The following is a 21,396-nucleotide window of genomic DNA, read 5'->3' as shown; positions in this document are numbered from 1 at the left end:
GTAAAACTGAGTGTATCTCATTCACATCCTGTGTACTTTCTGACCCCCAGCAGTGTCAGCCTCCTCCTGTCATGCATCTATAAAGCATTCTTAAACACTTTAGCGGCCCTTTGTGTCTCGGCAGGCTGGAGGTTAACACAAGCACTACTTGACAGTGAGAGAGGGAGAGAGCAGGGGGGGCAGAGAGGGAAATGAGGTCCAGGCAGTACATCTTTTCTCAGTGGAGGCAGTGGCTGAGAGCACAGCGGTGGGTGTCTGCTGCTGAGCTGTAGGTGAGGATCAGGAGGTGTTTGTTGCCACGGTTCACGAGCAGGGCCCCTTGACAGCCTCGTTTGATGTGGTTGGCCCCTGTCGGCGGCTGGCTCTTTGCGCTGGTGTGACAGTCATTGCCGGGTGAGTGACTGTCAATGCCTCGACCGACAAAAGAGGAGAAGACAGGCATTCATGGGGCCTGATAATGGCCAGGCCAGGACAAGGCTGCCATTCTCATACACTTTGATCATGTGGATTCTTTTGCACACCTTTGTAGGGGCTCCCTATTTGTTTAACAGATGGAGAGAGGGCTGTTTTTGATGGAGATACTTCTCCGTGAGATGCCTGTGTTGGTAAATGCCTCTGGCATGTGTTTGTGTGTGTGTGTGTGTGTGTGTGAGGGTCTTGTGTGTGTGTGTGTGTGTGGGTTTGTGTCTGCACCATTTGCACGGAATTAGTGACCCACGGAAAAAAAAAAAAACTACTTAAGAAACTCTCCGTGTGAGACTCCACATATGTGACATCTGAGAAGTCATATTTAGAGCTGAATTTGAAAACTTTATTCAACTTTTCTTTTTTTTCTTTCAAAATCACACTTTTCGGCTGCGACAGGCAGCACATTAGTACTTTTTACAGTCTGCTGTAGACTTCCAGAGCACTGACACAGACATTATTTATGAAATATTACTCATCAAATCACACACTTAATGTCCATTACTGTCCATTATAGAGACAAATATGAGAATACTCATTTGGGTTTCTGCACAGGCCTTTACTGGACTGCTGTGACTCACACAGCTCTTACTGCATTTAAAGATGGATTCAATTAGTGAGTCAGTTAAAATGTCTTCGGATGTGTCATGCTACTATTCACAAGTGCATCTTAATAGAATAATTTGGAATCCAGTATAGCTACTTAAAACTTCAATCATGTTAGGTCAACTTCAACGTTCAGACAAAGCTACTGCGCCTCAGAAATGCTGAGTCGGCAAAGACTTTTTAAAGGTCCCATATACTCGTTTTCAGGTTCACACTTGTATTTTGGGTTTGTACTAGAACATGTTTACATGCTTAAATGTTCCAAAATACTTTATTTTTGCTTACACTGTCTGCCTAAATATACATTTATTGACCCTTCGTTTTAGTGCCTGACTCTATGAGTCTTCCTCCCAGAAAAGCCCGGCCTGCTCTGATTGGCCAGTGTTTTCTGCACTCTTGGTACGTCTGCATCGTCACTGCAGTTGGGGGAATGACCGTGACGGCACTGTAGCACACTTTCTATCTTTATGGATGAAATCACCATGACTTTGAGTTAACGAGAACAATTGCTTCCAGGTAGACAACTAGCAACTGATTTCAAGTATAGAAGTATACAAAATCAACACACTTATGTTCTTCTGTTGTCATTTTCAGCTGTGACTGTAACGCTTTTAGATATATATGATTAAACATATCAGTATCAGTGTATATGTACGCTATATTTGAATATTTGCTCCACCTTACCTTACACACTGATCAACTGCCATGGTAGACCAGCAGCTCCTGTGTTGTGCTAAGCAAAATTACTGCTTTTGTCAATGGAGTCTGGAGGCAAGGTAAAGCAATGAAAATTTTCTATATCTTGTACAAACTTTAACAGATATTGATTTTTTGGGCAGGCCTTTTGTAGTGTCTAAAAACGAATCGATTAAAGGAGCATTTGCTTATCACCACTGGATTTTTTGTACGCTATGCAGGTGTTTTCTATCTGGAAGTTATTGTAAAATCAATATTGTGATTCGGTTTAGCTTTAACATCAGACCTTAACGGAGGTCGTGTGGGGTCGTTTAGAGGCACCGTTTCTGAATACCGACTGTGTGCATTTCTCTGTGGATCGAGCATTTTGATATTTTCACAGTATTCATTTAGCCCTTATACCTGCTTTATTTTTAAAAATTCCATGGAAATCTGACTATTTACAATATGGGACCTCTTAAGTGCTTTTTCTGTCCTCACCACTGCAATCCTGTTCTGTCCGTGTCCCATGTTGTGTTTATACATCAGATTAGCGTGCACAGATGTTATATCACCCTTGACAAGTCACATTTTTATTCATCAAACTCTATCACTCAGTTAGATCGCAAACATTATCAGAAGAACTGGATCTGTCAGAACAATTCACAGTATCAGATAGTTGACCCACTTATCATAAAGCTACTGATAGACAATGTTCACATGCAGGATATGCAAATGGCCACATCCTCAGTGGGGCTGAGTTGGGCTGATCTAGTCAGTTCTGCTAACCACATCCGGATGTTTGGAAGCCAACCACAGTTGACAGCTCAAAGATATCAAGCACACCTGTGTTGGCTCTGATGCAACAACACAGGCAGCGTTGGACACGCTGAAAGGATAAATTACCTAATAGCTAAAATTATAAGAATTTATTGCTCGTGAGTAATATGTGCGAGATATTTTCTTTATGTGATTAGCATGTACAATAGAGAAAAAGTTGCTGTCTGGAAACAGTTTCATTTCAAAAACAAACACTGTCCTACCACCGAGTTACAAACTGGCAGAATGTCAGTATAAAAGCACGAGGTCATGGGTGAGCTAAAACACAACTACAAGAGCAAAGCGGGAGAAAGAGAGGGACAAGGACTTAGGGGGCAGGCAAAACAATTAATAATAGGGAGCTATTACTGAGGGATTGTCAGAGCTAGGAGGGAGGTCGGGTTTCAGACCCTTTTGAAGACTTTGATGGTACAAAACAGGCCTCATTATAGAGATATTATCTCTATTCATACACTTACAGAGCCGCTTGGATTCCTGCTGGGAAAGATTAGGTTCCTCCACTTGAGAACATCCTCCTTGGGTGCCTGGCTCACAGAGCGCTGTTCTCAGCTCAGGGCACACCCACACAGCCGCCACACTGGTCCAGACTGAAATATCTCTACAGCTGAACGGATTAAGATGAACGTTTTTACAGACACTTGTGGTCCTCAGAGGATGAATCCTGTTTAATTTGATGATCACTATACTTTTTCACTTACATCACCATGAGGTTGGAATTTGGGGTTTTGAGGGAAATGTTCAACAACTATTGGATGGTTTTCAGGGATAATGAAAATTGGTCCATGTTCATGTTCCCCCCAGGATGAATTGTTATAGCTTATAGATACTATATCTTTGTCTTGGAAGAAATAATTCAGCTCCTTATTTGGAGAATACTAAATTCTGATCTATTTCTCATAAAATCCCCTCAAGAAAAAAAAAGTGTAAACGAATGAATCAGCAGGAGTTGATTTTCTTTCTCTTTTCTTTTTTTGGCTGTGCTCATAGGTTTCTCAAATGTTTCTCAATACTGAGAATACATAAAATTCACAGAGATGAGACTTGAATTGATCACAGAGACAAATTTCTGAAATTGTAAAGGTTTATTTACAAGCCAACTGAGTTTTCTTTTGGATCTTAATGTTGTCTCAAGAGCTTATAATTTCAGATATAATAAAGATTACATCCTGAGGGATTAAGATTCAGTTTCATCTTAATCCTTCAAACTCTAGAGATTGTACCATGCAGTGAGAGAAACAAATTAACAACAAATTAGGATCAGGATGAGACAAGAGGAAGGCTGTTTCTCAAGAGCTGATTTTAAGAAGTATGAGAAAACAGTCAAAATCTCATAGTAATGTTTTAGCTCAGATGAGTCTAGGAGAAAAGGCTGGGTGTATGCCTCTGGGTTTAATGTGATCAGTAATGGCTAATACAACCAAGTCTGTCTGCGCCACGTTATTGCGTGCCTCGGCTCAGCAGCGTCTCAGACACAGCCGAGCCTATTTTTTTCGGAGGTGGACCGCAGTCGCATTAAGCTGCACAAATCAGATTGTACCAAGCAGGAAGTCAAGCAGCGTCGCATCCTGTCAATTTTCAAAACAAAACACTTTGCACAAACTCAGGATCATGCTTTACAGTAAATAATAATTAAGAACAGTACTGTATTTTTAAACAAAAACACAATTAAATTGACTACATTTCTGTTTCATTCATAATGGAGTTATTAATTATTCATGTGTATAATTATTAAAATGTATGTGTTTTTTACTAAAATACAGCAAAATATCTATCTTCTATTCCATGTATAACTGGATGTTCATCAAGGGAAAATGACAAAATAAGCATAATCTAAGCAAGTCTCGAGTATCAGCCAGCAGGACGCTTCTGTGATGCTCACCAACGCTCCCGGTGGGACACAGAGCTGCATGGAGGACGTAGCAAAACAGCGTCATAGACGTAATGTCTTGGATGTAATATCATAAACATAATGTCATCGACACGTGTTCGTTGGAATCAACGGGTAAGTTTGATGCAATCATCAGGTCAAATTTGTAATTTGTCAAATACTCTGGTTTACAAAATACCTGCAAAACTAAAGACATTGCCATCAGCCACAGCTCTAGTTTGCGTCTGATCCAAATGTTAAAAAGCTAAATACTCATCTGTACTATCATTTAGCTCAAAGCGCCACGGCGCATACAGACTGATTCATAGTTTCCGTGTCTGCGTGTCCACAAGTTTCAGCCCATAACTGCAACGATCATCGCTGACCCCTGTGCAGACATCTGCATGCAGCCCATAATTGATACTGCGCAGACTGTACATACAGCAAGCGTGCTGACTGTGCATGCTTCAATTACAAAATATTATCTCTTATTCCACAGTCCAGTTAACGGCTTGACCATAAGATTAGCTTAAAGTTGGATATTCAGATATCCAGATATTCATGCTGGACCCAACTGCTTCTTCTAAGTTTCAATTTCACCAAACTTTAACAGTAGGAGCACCATACACTCACCTCCCAATCCTTCCATTAACTGCTGGGGGTCTGAGGTGGACCCTCAGTTGTAAGTAATTTGAAATGAACTGCATGCGCACCCAGTGACTGCACCTGTCCACTGACGTTCAATGCAGAAAAAAGGCCTATGTCCCAGCCTTTAATATAGCCTAACAGAGCTGCTTGCATTAGTCCATTGTTTATTTCCAAAAGTTTCCATGTACCTTATTCTGACCTGTGAAATCAGAAGCTATGCAGCAGATTACACCCTGATTTGATTTTAAATTCTAAACTGGACATTTATCAAATGCTCAGTATGTGTTATGAAATCGTGTAAATGATGTTAGGTTTCAACATCAAAGATGCACGCTGTAAAACAGCAGGAGATTGCACATTATGACATTTAACAAAGAAATACATTATGCTTGCGTCAGCTCTGGCACTGAGCTCAGAGCCCAAACATTTGCTTCCAAGACACCACAAAGCAATCTGCTGCCACATCTGACACTCACATGGGGCCCAAGCTTTGTTGTTGACCTCAGGGGGACACACTGATTTTTGAGAAATTATACAGTACATAGACTTATTGTTTGATTTTAATTACAGGAAATTCTGCAAAGGAAGGACAACTGGAACTTTCTCTCACTTGCTCTTTATTTTTTTCTGTCTTTGTTTTGTTTGTTTGCGTGTGATTGTGTGTTGGTGGTGACGCCACTGAAGAGGAAAATAAGAGAACTTGAAGTCCAGTCATCTGGCGACTGGGCTGCAAGTCCTCTTCTAACTTATTATTAGAGAATGTTGTCATTGTACATTTCAGCAGTCCACGGACACCTTATATTTGTGTGTTTCATACATACGACATCAGTTATTCTAAATTGGTTATTTGAGATGACTTTGTCATCTGGAGGTGGACAAGATGGTGGATGGCGTGACAAGGCAGCAGGACAGCTGCAAAGCTGCAGACCACTCGTCAAGAGCAACGAACAACAACATTGGTTGTTTTTTCAGCAAGACATTGGTGCATTTCTATTGGCGATTGTGCCACAGAAAGTGGGAATTTTAAGCAAAAACATAATCTTTTCTCAACCATAACCAAGTGATTTTTGTACTTGTACTTTTGTACTTGAATTTTAATACAAAGCCAGGCTCTGTATTGTACTGTAAAGGACCTTACTGGTTTCCAAAGTTCAAGTATAACTTATATGCATAATATATACTATCATTTCAATGAAAATGTGAAAATGTGGCCAACAGTTGACGGACATGATTCTGAATATTAAAACGGTTACTTTCCTTTCTAGAAGAAAACAAAAAGTTACAGGTCTCTCAACCTGTAAGGTGGTAAACAAAAGTAGCATAAATTCTAGTCTGACTTGACTTCAATAACAAAAGTTGGCATGTTGACTGAACATTATCGATACCATCTTGGGAATATAAATGGTAGGAGTTATAGAGAGTTTATATTTAACATATGGAGTCTGTTGGGACTATTAGCTGGAAGCATCATCTGACTAGCAAGCATATGCAACAAAACATTCAGCGTAAATCAACAACGAAAGTGAAGGGAGCTGCACCTTGCATGTCAGAGACTGATTTACACAGCAAGCTTAAAATGCATTACTTCTTAAGAACTTAAAATCTCATTTATTGATTAGTGTGCCAAGAGTTCTGAAGTGGGAGTTCATGATGCAACTCGATTAATGTTTTACATGTTTGTTCATCATAAAGCAAAGGCAGTTGTTATCCAGATGCCTTATATAAAGTTGTTAACAAATATGATTTCCTATCACAGTGCTGATAAAGAGAACAATGAATGAAATACCAAGCCAGGCCTGCAAACACTCAGATGTCATGAAACCATCTATTTGTTTTTGTACTTGTTAAAGATGAGGAAATAAGTACGTACAACACTAACAAAAAACACATTCACAATAAACTCACCCCCTCTCTCAGTTGTTTTTCGTACAAATTCCCACTAGTTCCGGTAATGATGACAAGCTCAGGCATAAAAACTGTCCCTGACATAAAATGTTTGACTTCCAAGGAAAGAGACAGGAGAAAAGACAAGCTAAGAACCGGGAAGCAGATAAAGCCAAAGGAAGTTAACAGAAATAGCAGCGCGGTTTAATTGAGGGTAAAAGACTGTGACTTTTACGAAGAGCCCACATACAGTAGATCTCTACTGAAAGTAGCTTTGATGAGAAGCCTAGCGGGCAGAGCATACCTGCAGGTAGACAGGAAAGGCTTGGGGGAGTTGTGGGGCTGGAGCTGAGAGTTTGGAGAAAGAGGTGACTGGTTTCTCTCTCTCTCTCAAAAGTGTTTCTTTTATGATGGTAAGGTTTAAAAAGGGACTAGAGGGACAGCAAGTCTCTGGGGGCGGTTAACAAGCTAAAGAGTGTGAAGTGACTGTCACTCTCTTTGAGCACATGCTCCTCAAACACACTTCCAGCACCAGACAAGTGTGGCCTCAGGGTGGTACGTGTAATTAAAACAGGGACTCTTTTAAAAAGAAGGTAACTGCCACCGCCAACTGGACAGCCCCACTTGAAAACTTCTGCATCTTCTCTCTCTGTTTCACTGACTTTTTCAATCTCTCTTCTATTTCACTTCGAAAATGGAAAAACTTAAAGAAATAATTCAATGTTTTGGTAAATTCAATTATTCGATCTTTTGCAGAGCGTTAAGGGAATAGTTCATCCATAAAACTATCATTTGTATATCAATTTCTCACCCTGTGATACAGTGAATTTGTGAAAAAAAGTTTTGTTTTCTTTGCTCAGCTGAAGGAAGAATCCTGAAGAAAATTCTTCGTAAACTAGGAAGGCACATTTGACAACAGAAAATATTTATATAAAAACATCTGTTTAAAAACTCTCACACAACTCATGCAGTATAATCCAGGCCTTATGTTGTATGCTCAGTATACACTTCCCAAACAGAAAGCCTTTTATGACAGGTAATTGAACGGAAAGTTAAACTTATTGATGATATTTTCATAGTTAGAGAGCATAGAGAGCATATTTAAGTTTTACTTTCCGTTTAGTTCCCTGCCGGAAAGGGTTGTCTTTTTGGGGGTACTGAGCATACAACTGGATAAATAGGGCTTGGATTATACTGCAAAAGTTGTGTGAGAGTTTGTGAATAGATGTTATGATATAGTTTTGCTGTTGTTAAATGTGGACCCCTATGACATCAATTCAACAAGAATTTTTTGATTCTTTGATCAGTGGAGGCATGCAAGCAAAACAAAGTTTTCTTCATGAATTCAACATAATACAGGTTGAGTAACTGATATAGAAATAGTCATCTGGGGGTTAAATTATTTCTTTAATACTAAGATAGGCTGACTGGCAGCAGTTTAGTTTAAATTTACCTTACAGAGTGGTATCAACCTTATTATAGCATATTTTACTTTACGTCCACTGATGATTGCATTTACACTTCAAAAATCCTAAAAGTGGTGCTCATTTGTGAAGACTATCTTTCCGAACAAAGTATAATAAATATTTGCCACAGTGCCTATTTTCTCCAATAATCCTAAATCCAATACAGAAATAACACTGGCTTTTTGGCAAGTAAACCAGGCAGAATACCTTCACGTTGACCTACAAATAAACGCCATCACTGCAGCACTGTATTTCCCTAAATTTAAACTTGTTTTTTTAAAGTTCTAGTCCAATCAGATGGTATAAAATGTAATTTGTTCTTCTTCTTTACATTGATGTTTAGAATAATACTATTTACCTTCAAATGCCCAAAACGAGGAGTGGTAACTGCTGTCTGCAGTGGTCTGAGCTTTGCCTTGTCCTAATCAGGTTCATTACACAGCTTGTAAAAAACAGACAAGAGTGTGGGAAGTCGCAAAAAAGGTGTTCTTCATTTCCGTCCTGCTCTCCCAAATTAAACTGCAAAGATCAGAGAGGGTGTTTCATTGAAATATTAACACAGGTGATCAGAAAGTCTCTCAGGCTTCATCTGGACTTACTCTGCCGACACTCCTGCAACCTGCTCTGTGTTTCCGACTGCTTGATGATTCAAACCAGCAGCGGTAAGAAAAAAAAAAAAGAAAGCCCCCCCCCTAATTTGCCCCATGTGGCCACAGAGAAGAAAAGAGAGTGAAGGTGTCAAAAAACGGCCTCCTAGCTGGTTCACTGGACAGTAATGGAGCTGATTTGACTGTGTTACAAAATGCTTCAGCATTCACCACAAGAAGAGACAGCAGAGGTCATGGGATAGGAAAGAGGATGTAAGTCTTTCCAGGTGTCCGTGACCAAAAGAAAAAAAAGAGGATAAAGAAAATAGGACAATAAAATCCTCAGGTGAAAAGCAAATGTGCACAGAGTAAACTTTTCTGTGAGAGAGAATAGAAAGGGGACGGTGCTTGATGCAGGCTTTCTCATTTGTTTGAAATGGTTATGAATGAGTGCGGTGGCCCCACCCCCCCACCTCTCTCTCTCTTTCAACCCCCTAGATGCAGGCCCTGCCCAGGATAAAATGCAGGACAACTCAGCCGGTGCCTCCACAGAAGAGAGGACTGACTGACTGACTGCGCACAGCAGAGCGTGAGGCCGTTCACTTGCTGCTTCACTGCCCCGTGCTAGCTGCCACACACTCGCTGCCTGCCGCTCACTCTGACACACACAGACACACTCTCACTGCCTCTCTCTCTGTCGCAAACACACACCGGCTCTTTCCCTCCCAGACTCGCTCTCTCCTTCTCTCTCTCCCTCTCTCTCTCAGTATCACACACTCACACGTACACACACATACACGGCAGTCACCAACCCTCATTCAACTCCCTCTCAGCCACGGGTCAGCAGCTCAGACAGGCACCTTGTTCCTATTCAGCTGGAAAGAGTAGAGCATCGCAAGGTGCACACACACATACTTAAACACACAGACACACACCTATCCACACACACACATATGCGCATCCTCATACAGCCCAGGACTTTCTCTGTGGTGCGGGAAAGAAGACCTCAGTCCAAGGAGGAGAACAAACAGGAGCGACACTAAAGAGGAACTTTTGAAGGTGGATTCACAAAATGACTCCATGAAAGGATCGGACAAATAAAATCAAGGCTGAAGATGACAACTTTGACGAGCCTGTTGCTGTAGGAAGGCCCGTTGTCAACGCAAAGTGGAGATTGGTCACCTGTGACATCCAGAGGATCTGCTGCAAGTGCCATTTCCCTCCCTTCTCTCTTCAGGACTCCCACCCTCTTGTCATCCCTCCACTGGGACATCTCCACATCATCAGCATGCCTACAGCTTGCACAAGGTGCACCTTGGGAGTCTGACCCACCATGTGCAGATGGACGCCGTTCGTAGCTCATCTCTGTCCTGAACCTGCCCTCGGCACCACCACCGCCGCGGCCTCTGCCGGGCGACCTCTCCCCTTCCCCAGTGCTGCCTCCCTCTGCCTGGCATGCTTCACCCTGCTCCTGGTCACGGCTGGCACCGCCACAGGGGCCTGTCCACCTGGGGTTGGACATGAACCCCTACAGGTGCTGGCGAGCAGCATCAACTGCTCATGGACTTTGGAAAGGCACACTCGCAGTTACAATCACCTAGAGGGCGACGTCCGTCTACGGCGTCTTTACTCCGCCAACAAGTTCTTCCTCTGCATTGACAAAACAGGCAAGGTGGACGGCACCCGGCGGAAAAACTACGCAGACAGTAAGTGCATCCAAGTTGTGGGTCTCATATGCGTCACAGACACACTGTGACATTCTCTCTTTTATTTTTATGGCTGGACTCTGTTATCTGTTGACTTTTATAGCAGTTCATAGGGATATCCTTTGGTTCTATCACTGCTGAGCTATTTGTGTTGTGTTTGGAGCATGAGAGACGCGTTGCTAGGTAAGAAGGGAATACCCCAGTGTGGATTTAGACTCCTCAGGGGACAGTCTGCATGAGAAAGCTAAGTTGAGGAGAGACATTGAGCATCAGTTGGCGATGCAAACTGGGCCTGGAAAAAAAAGTTTCAGTGGAGATTAACTTGTCAAAACTGTGACGCAAGTGCATCAATTGTAAGTAGCAGGTGTAAATGGAAACACAGTTTCAACAAAACTCAGATTCACGTGCACTGTTTATAGTTTGATTTGTCAAAAATAATAAGACAGCTAAAATCATATTTAAAGTGCCGAGGGGAAAAAAGCCTCATGCAACTTGTGCATTCTTGACTAAGCAGTTTACTGTTTGCAGTTCACATTTTTTGACAATCGTGCACACAGCTACAAATTTCTTTGTACAGCCTCATATGATTGTGACTCTTGCACACAACAATCATGCCTTTGAGCACCTTCTTAGACGGGACGACCCTTCCCAACATGAAGCATTCAACATGCATCAGTGCAGTTCCACCTCAACCCACATTGGCTATTCTGAGGTCTGTATCTGTGATTTAGAGACACCTGAGTCGAGGTTTCCTTATACAGCAGCTGTGCCTCTCCAACACGTCCATCAATGGGCGTCTTTCACATGCTTGACCAGGTCAGATGAGCCGACTCTGGTCATGCTCTGACCTCCTCCTCCATTAGTCACCGGCTGACTGACTGACTGGATAGCCCTTAGAGACGTTTATGCCTTTGACGGTAATATTTATGCATTTGGTCGTTAATGCCTTTTTATACAAGTGGGTGAGTCAGAGTTTTTCCATACGGCTACCGGGGGCTGGAGCAGCTGCTGCATCCAGCTCACAGGCCAGCCAGTCTGCTGCCACTGTTTCAATAAGCTCCAAGCTGCAGACTGGATGACATTTGTTAACCTGTCGGGATTAGTCACCTGGCAGAATCTTTGAAAACCACACACATTGGTAGAAATTCAAGTTGAAATGAATTATTGCTGTGTTAAATTTGGACCTGCGGGCGTCTCCAAGTTGGGACATTATTCTCTAATATTAGTGGTAATATATGTCAGCTACCATATTAAAATATTACTCCCAAACTGTACATGAATTTGACACAACAGAGGTCATGCTGGAAGAGTGGTAGCAATTTGGCTACATGAGGGAGTTTGATTTGAATCAAGCGTGCAAAGTCTTTGGAAAGGAGCAAAACTTAGAAATTTGTGCTTGTTCTTGCCATGTCATTAATGCTTATGTGGTTGCAGTAGCTCTCAGTGAAAAAGTGCAGTCCTCTTAAATATAATGTCCTCATACACTTTAGCCATCATCCTCTCATTTCCTTTGGTGGAAAGAACGATTCTATCTGCTCGCACAGAGCGAGGGTGTGTACCTGCATACGGAGCTGAGCACAGTGCCAACCCAGCGGTCATGTAGACGCTGTGGTCAGTCTGTGGTTGCGCCTTACAATGCGGAAGATCTGGTTTAAGGCTGTTTTGAGGTCTCCCTCTGTTTTTGTGAGAAGCTACCTTTACTGCCATCACGCAAGGAGGCTTTCAATCAGACTTAAAGCCTCCTGACCCAGACAATTTCTTGATACTGATACAGCGACCGGGCTACAGATTAGAGTGGCAGGACAAGCAGGAAGTCGTGCATATTTAATGACAAGTGTGGTGACGCAGATGTGAGAAGACAGCATCGGCATAAAGTCTAAGACAGGGAAGAAGACATTGGTGAAATGCATCTAGGTGCATTTATTCACATACAGTACTTAAGTACAAATTCTAGATACTTACACTTTACTTGAGAAATTTCTTTTCATGACTTTATACTTACAAATATTGGACGCATTGTACTTTTTACTTCACTACATTTATCTGATAGTTTTAGTTATTAGTTACTTTACTACATAATATTTAATATTTTGCATAACAACATAAAAGGTATTTATAAAATAGATTTTTTTTAATGAATTATGCTACCCGACAGTTGATGCAGGTACAGCTGCAACGAGTAGTCCATTAATCAATTTGCCGACTGACAAAACATTTAGTGGCAACTATATTGATAAACATTTTAGCCTTTTTCTATTTCTACTGAAATACTTTTGGTTTTTTTTAAGTTTTTTTTTTTTTTTAAGTTTTCTATAATGGTTACTTTCGCTTTTCATACTTTAAGTACATTTTCCTGAATATATTTTCTTACTTTTAGTATCATTCACAATGCAGGAGTTTTACTTTTAACAGAGTATTTTTACATTTTGGTATTAAATGGATAGTTCAGATTTTTTTGAACTGGGGTTGTATTGGGTACTTATCCATGGACGGTATTCTACATACAGTAGATGTCATTCAGCACACCTCCAGTTTGGAGAGGCAGGCTTGAGGTAGGTATTTTATCCACCAAAAACAAAAATCTGCATCAGTTAAAGTGTATGATATATTATATTTCATTACCTTACCTTAATGTCAGACAGTGATTTACAACGGGAAAATGAAGCTGTTATATTGCTCTCTTCAAAATGACTGCCTCACCAGTCCAGCACTCAGCTTCCTTGTCTGACTCCAGCCTGCTTCTGTAAACAACTAACATCTACTGTATGTAAAACACAAACTATAGATAAGTACCTCATACAACCCCACTTTGAAAAATGTCAACCAGCCCTTAAAGTAAAGCAACTGAATAATTCCACCACCGCTGAAAGAGAACATGTTTTTTTAGGATTTGTTGATATTTTTAAAATTTATTCTTCTATCAGATGACAACCACACTGTAAAAAAGATTAATTTCACACTAAAAAAAATCGAAGTAAATTTATGTTTACTTTATATCAAGTTAAGTCAGACTAACTTTGTTTGCTGGAGTTTCTAAAACCTAGAAAGAACAAGGTAATTTTACTCGTCATTTTTAAGTTGCTTCACAAAATTAAACAAATGCAGCTTAATGTTGAGTAAGCTTAACAATCAATACTTAAGTAAACATAAATTAAGATTAATAGTTCCAGTTAGTTTCCTTTTTCAAGGGAATCGGTTTCCAAAACTATTTTAAATAAGATCAACTTGTCAGATTTTACAGTGCAAAAAGAGTCTTGTGTAAACATACAGACATGCTTCATAATACCCACACACACAAATACAGATATCAACAATCTTGGAGGCACAGTGTTGTTTTGGCCTATATTATAATTCCCAGATTCTTTCATTGTTTTGTGCAAGAGTAACCTGCAGCAGCTGAGATCAGGGCTGCCCTGAGCCCTAGCATGCAGCTTCCTCGTGCGCTGCCCAGCAGTCTGGCCGACCCCTCCTCTGTCCTCTGTGTTGCCCTTACACTCTTGTCGACACAGCTATATTGCCCCGACAGCTCTGCCTGCTACACCCAGGGCCCCGGCCCTCACCTCCACCCCACTCAGTTTTTCCAGCCCCAACTCCCAACTCCCTCTCAGGTGCAAAAACAGTTGGAATTAGTCAACAGGCTCTCTGCTAATTGAGGTTGGAAAATATTGTATCAATCCCAGTGGAGCAGGGGCATGGAACAGCTGAGGGAAGAGGCAAAAGGGAGAGAGACATGAGAGAGCTGGACAGGGTTGGAGGGAGATAGAGAAAAATGCAAAACACAAATGGTAAATAAATGCATTGTTGTTAATGTAGAATAACCTACAAGTATTACATGTGAAAATATTGTATAGCATGCCTGGTCAGATATTAAAGGAGACGTGAGTTTATATTCCCTCTTAGTGATGAAATTCAAAACTTCCATCCACATCAGACAGCTTGACCGAACACGTATCAGTTCCATCTCCAAAGTGCTCTTAGAACAATGTCCTACCTTGCGAGCACACATGCGGAAATATACACAAACACACACTCAAACACACACACACAAACATTAAAGTTTCAGGTGTCCATCCCTGAACTTTGTTCTTCTGAATCAAGCAAGTTGAAAGCTTACAGAAAGCATTTGTTAATCAAAACAAAGAGACAGAAATCAGATAAGATTCATGACTCGACAACAGCTTATGAAACCGCACACTCTAAATATAGATCCAACCACATGCAGTTATCATCAAAGTTTCTAAAAATAACTTGTTGAAATAGCCACAAGAAGAGACAAAGTACAGGACTTTCAGGGCCCGAAGGGGAGGGCCTCGACATGTTTTTCTTTTGACCTATGGCAAAGCAGAAAATGATCGAGGGGAAAAACACACCCAAGTGTTTACAAAAGCTCCAGAGGCAGGTACGCATCATATCCTGTCCTGGGTCATCGGTCATAGCCTGCTAATTAGACAGTACTACAGCACAACAGCTGCGTGGGCACACCCAACAACCGTTTAATAATCAATTGCAAATCATAAAGCTAAGTAGATGAATAAAGAGTAGAGTCCAAGGGAAAATGCTCCATGTATGTCACTAATTCAGATAATACAGGCCAAGTGAAATTTTATGGCTTTAGTTACAAGCTTGTTTTCTATTTATCGCCCTCTTCCTGTTTTGTTGTATAAATTCTTAAATGTAGTTTTTGGCATGCTACACTGCATATATTTCATTTAGTGTTTCATTTTTTTCATTTTAAAGGATGGACTGTTAAATTTTGGGTGTGTGTGGCTGAAGGCATCAAACGTTTGTGCAGTCTCCAGGTAGTGACAGCCCGTTCACCCTTAGGAAATAAGGTCACCTCGCCACGCCGCTATAATCGCAGAAGTCACTGTGGCCAGACAAGCTCCATTCTGCCTCTATAGCCGCGCAGCTCTCACAGCCAGGGTGTGTTGTGTTTACCAATTTTCCCTTGGTGTGCAACATCTTGCTGTTTGATGTGAGAGTTTTCCTAGTTCATGAGTGTATTTAACTTGGAGAGGACCCATGGGAAGAAAATCTTCCACCCTGCTGAAATATGTTGTGGAAATTATTCAAACTTGTTTTAGACAGGGGAAACTGTCACTGGCCAAGGAGAGACTGACTTGAATTTGAAAATGGGAAAAGACAGGACGAGTGCTGGAGACAGATGACTAAATCCAGCTAAAAGGTTTGACCAGTTATACATTATTGGCAGTGATGAAAAGTTAAACCAGCGCTATATACATTTCTTATGTAGAAAATTCTTATCTTTTTCATCATATTTGAAGAAATGTTTAAATAATGGGTCAACTGAACTTAAGGGACAATTCACAGTTCAGTAGAGATGTCTGCCTTCTCTTAGTATAATGGAACTAGATGACATTTGGCTTGTGGTGCTCAAAGTGCCAAATAAAACTGCTCACAACAATTGTGTTTTTTTTGGAAAGAGACATTGCTGTTGAGTTTTTCAAATGTATTTCTTTGGTGCTATGAGCACCACAAGCCAAGTGCCATTTAGTTCCATTATACTGGAGAGAAGGCAGACATCTCTACAGCCGATATCTCCAACACTCGGCAACTCACAATCTAAACTGATTTATAGTACTACAGATAAGAGTAAAAATATGTATTTTTGATTTTGGGGAGAGCTGTCCAGTTAAAGCCTCTTTCACACTGGACAAAAAACCCACTAAAATCTTGCTTTTATATTCAGTGATAAATGCTGCTATCAGCATTCATTCTTGGCATAAATTACTCTCTAGTAGTTACAGGTATTTATCAGCACACGTTTCAGTGGGTTCACACTGGCAGTGATGGGAATGCGATAAACCAATTTTTGCTAGTTTTCTGGCTGATCATTACATCGTGCTACAAAATTCGGTGCTCTACACTGTGATAAATTAGTCGGACAATGTTTAAAATAATGATTTAACAGATAGAATGAAGAAATAACCACAATAAGATTTTCACTGGCCTCCATGCTGCTATTTACCGTTTAATAAGCCTGCTTTATGGTGTGCTTGTGACGCTGCGCATGACACACCAGTAAAAAGAAAACAGAAAGGCAAACTTGTCTACTGGCAATGGGAAAGGTATCTCTCACTTATTTTTAGCGGGGTTTTGCACATTGAATAAAACATATATATGCACTAATTTTAGTGGAAAAAGGGTGTACATGCAGGAGTAAATATCACGTCTCATGACGACATGACAGCTCATGTACGCTGCAGCTTTTCTTAAGTTCTCACTATTGTAATATACTAAAACAGACAACACTTACAATTACTTTAACTGGAGATAATATGAATGGAAAGGCCTATTCTTTTTTTTTTAGTATCAAAACCACCACTATTCTCCATCATCAGCTCATGTGTTATGTAGGCTGCAATGAAGGGACAATGGCATACACATGTCAAAGGGACAGACACTGCAAAATGTCTCTTCAGCGCTGTCTGCAATTTTAAAGATGTAAGAAAGTTTATTCTGTCCTGGCCATTCTACATCCTTACCATGACTCACCATTAATTCTGGTAGAGCTCAGACGGGGACGTGTGACGGGATCAACAGCACCGAGGGCTGGAGGGGCTAAAGAGGGAAGCACCTGGCCGAAGGAAGTGCTTTGGTGTTTTGAATCGGGAGAATACACATGTTAATGAGGCTAGGAGAAGAGCTGGGGCGTGCTCTGCTCAGTATTGAGGTGGAAATTAAAGGCTAGAGGAGTGCTGGAGCGTTTCCCGTTGCTCATTAGGCATTATGTAAGGTTTCCTCTGGGTCGTCTCAACTGAGAGGGGATTCGTGGACATTTTGGATGCCAACGGGAGGGTAAAATCCCACGAATCATGCATTTATTATCCCCTCAGTATGGACAGTGCATGGCCTCAGCCTGTGGGAGACAAACGAAAATCGACCCTTTGCCAGCTGTTCCTTGGACCAAAAGGCCGAAAGCTAAATAAAACAGCTAAACATGATGAACATGCACATTAAATCTCTCTCTCAAACACACACACACACCCAGACACACACTGCCACTGTACTGGGAACGTTGCAGGACAAGAGTGTCAGTGTCACCCTAATTAGCCGAGGATCCCTGGTTTCTGCCACCGGGGTTTGATATCATGAATGGGCTCGAGAAATGTAGCAATTAGTAGCTAACAACCTTTAGCAGTCTGGCTCCACTCCTCTCTGGGATTTACTGGGTTCATCAGCAGGTTTATAGAGTCTGACTTTGGCTCCAGCAGCCAATTCCTTTATAGCATCCCACAGCTCTGGACATCCTGTGGGTGTGAAGGGAACACAAAAGACAAGACTTCACAGTGCCAGTAAGCAGCTACTTGGATCTTAAAGCCATTGATAAAAGATGTTTGCACTGATGCTCTGAAAGGCTTCTTTAAAAAACGGAGAGTGACACTGAATAGGTTCAAGTATATCTATTGCTAAATTCCTCGAAGTTAGAAATAGTGTGAACATCAGAAAATGATTAAAGAGAATAATAGATTGAGGTTTTACACTTTGAATATTTTGGGGCCAGAAAGAATAACCATTTAACTTCGACTTTCCCATGAGCAGACAATCTGTTGCAATCCAAAAACTGCTCTCTCAATGATTTAGGTGCTTTTTACATCATTATAATGAGCCACAATTAATTAGGCAATGTAATATTGAGCATAGTCACAGCCAGGCAGTATGTTTTTAAAATGGGGGTAAAGAGTTTGGCCTTTTCCTCAATAAGAACACATTAGCTGTGTTATTACTGTGCGTGTGTTTTTTGTGAAAGGTGTAAAATGAGTATTAATTAGATCAGATGGGAACAGTCGGCCAGCTAGTCTTACTCATGCAGCACCACATGTTTGAAATCATTCGCCAAAGGAAATTCTCACCGAGGAGCAGCCGCCGCTCACATCTCGGACCCTACACACACACACACACACACACACACACACACACACACACACACACACACACCCACACACACACACGCACACACACACACACACACACACACACACACACACACACACACACACACACACACACACACACACACACACACACACACACACACACACACACACACACTGACGTAATCAGCCCATTGAGTCAAGGGAGACAGGTCTTGCCTCAACCCTAGATAGACCAAGACAGATTAATGGTTTTGTTTTGACCCTTCCAATACAGCCTCTCACCTCCCTGCTCGAACTGAGCCAGACATCATGTCTTGGAAGGCGTTTAACCACTGGCCCAAGAATAAAGAAGCTGAAAGAGAACCCCTGGTAGACGAAGGGAAAAAAACAACTTGGCATCTCTAAATACAGCTACGGCTGACTGGCTGCAGCTACAAGAGCTTAAAGGTGTTCAAGTTTAACCTAAAATCACGAGGAACCCCGGACTAGGAAGCAATAATAGCAGGAATGTAATGCACCTGTTGCCCTGAAGACAGATATCCCTCCCTGTAGGATTTGGTCAAAATCATAAAGGAAGCAATAAGATGCAGTAAAATCAGGCACGTCTTTCTCATAGGTGACATTCAGCTAAATCTGAGGCTCCACACCCTTTTTCCCCACGAAGCTTTAAGCCAGGAGTACATGGGAGCTCCGAGGACTTTCGCAGACTTTAATCTCAGCAACAAACAACTCACACACGCAAACAGAATAACCACAGCCTGCCCATCAATCTCTGTGGCTAAATATTGACTTGCTGTCAGGCAATAACGTCATAAAACTCTAGTTTACAACACTTGGCAATGTGCAGTAGAATGGAAATCTGTTTAATCATAACACCACAGTGGAGAAATGCGCTGCATCACACCGAGGATCATATCTGGAAATGACATTTATTGAACTAATCACTTATCTGTGCAGCAAAGAAGATACTGTGCAACAGAAACCTTGCAACATATCTTATCATGCAGACATTACGTCTTGTACTGTATGCCTGTGCCAGTTAATATTTCTGAAAGCTGCTCTGTGAGGCACTGTAAACAGATGATGCCACGAAAAGAAAAGTCAGGGGATCAACAAAGTCATTTGGATTCATCTTCTGAGGAACATTAATGTCTGTGCCAAAAAAATTGCTAGTCCATCTAGTATATTTTGAAATTTTGTAAATTTTGCCTTGAATGTGGCAGTAGATGAAAAGTAGCACAGTCATAAGCATTCATCTCTGGGCACCATAAACGTCTAAAAATTTCATGGCAAGTCATCCAAAAGTTGTTAAAAACCAAAAAAAGCATTAGAGGAAAAACACTGAGGAAAAGCAACCTAGTTGCAATAATGAAACATTGGCACTGCATGTTTCTGCAAACCTCAGATTTATTACAATCGTAAGTTTCAACTGATGTCATAGTTCAGATTACATGAGTACGAGTCGAGCCTCTTATCAAGAGGAGCAGTGAATAGTGGGTGGCATGACACCTCGGTCAGATGGCTGCAGAGCAGCACACAGCAGCAGACCACTGCTGAAACATTTAGGTTGGGAAAAGTCAGGGCATGACCAAAGTCAGTAAGATTTATACTGTAAGGACCATAAATGTCTGTACAAACTTTTGTGACAATTCATGCAATAATTTTTGGGATGCCCTGACTTTTTATACAGATAGAAGCCAAATGCAGGTGCTAAGAATCTGCAGTTTAAAGTGTTAATTATGATAATAACCCAGTGTTTTGAATTTTTATTTCAAAGCCCCAATGTGCAGCCCAGTTGCAAGAACAAACCTAGGTGTTTTCTAGACAGACACCGCAGCATTTCCAGCCATGACTGTGTCACCAAAACCATGTGTTCTTTAGCGTAACTTTTTACACATTTTTTAACCAAAAGGTTTTTGTGCAGTAACACAACCACATGTTAACAACAGCGGTGTTGAAACATAAAGACACATAAAATTTAAAAAATATAAGCTACAAACATACAAATGTTACATATCTGTGGTTTGCAGAAATGTGCAACGCCAACATTTGTTCTGGCGATTGGGCTGCAATATGAGACTATAGATGATTCATTATGCATTCCAGTTGCAGTCCTTAAAGTAGCATCAGATACTGCATATTGGAAGGTAGACCATGTACATTCTAATATGTGGGTCAAAATGTAATAATGCAGACATTTGGGACTGAAACCTGAGTGGAAAAAGGGGAAAACTCTGTCTCTAATTGGACCTTAATCCAAAATTGTTAGATAGAGATCATATAAAACTTATATTTTGGTTTATCTTGGATTTAGATTATTTTTATGGGAACAAACACATAAAAAGTGTGATTTTGTACCACTAGGTTAACAGCCTTTGCACTAACGCTGCTGTGCCTTCAAGTTTGAAGTCCCAGTCTGGACCGAATAACCATGTTGCAAATGCATTTCCTGAAAGTAGGATAATTAATGCAAATGTGGAGGGCTAAAAACAGCGACTCCGGCGCAGGTCTGTGCATACCAACAGGTTGAGACCAAACAGCGTCTTTTCTGAACCACATTACACACATCCAGCCGTACCTGCTTTTTATCTCTAAGGCCACTTTGCTAAACGACCACGAGCAGGATGTGAGTGTCGTGTCAGGGCTCTTTTGAATGTGTGTGTACATTTTAGAGAGCATGTGCCTGTGTTTATACTTGTGCCATTGTGGGAGCATGAAGTGGACCCTAAACTGAAAAAGATGTGCGTTTCCTCT

At 41.1% G+C, this 21,396-nt stretch overlaps 1 protein-coding gene across 1 annotated transcript in view; it reads left to right on the top strand.

Annotated features, from left to right (window-relative positions):
- Positions 1 to 10,187: 10,187 nt before the first annotated feature.
- fgf22 (fibroblast growth factor 22) overlaps positions 10,188 to 21,396 on the top strand; it is a 37,336-nt gene continuing 26,127 nt past the window's right edge. Inside the window, exon 1 of the mRNA XM_042484026.1 lies at positions 10,188 to 10,744. Within this exon, the coding sequence (XP_042339960.1) occupies positions 10,372 to 10,744 (373 nt within the window). The 5' untranslated portion in view covers positions 10,188 to 10,371. The remainder of the gene's footprint in view (positions 10,745 to 21,396) is intronic.

Source organism: Plectropomus leopardus, chromosome 3 (genome assembly GCF_008729295.1).
Source record: "Plectropomus leopardus isolate mb chromosome 3, YSFRI_Pleo_2.0, whole genome shotgun sequence".
In the NCBI taxonomy this organism is placed as follows: domain Eukaryota; kingdom Metazoa; phylum Chordata; class Actinopteri; order Perciformes; family Serranidae; genus Plectropomus; species Plectropomus leopardus.
The sequence above is the reverse complement of the archived record's forward strand: the minus strand, read 5'-3'. Positions and strand labels throughout refer to the sequence as shown.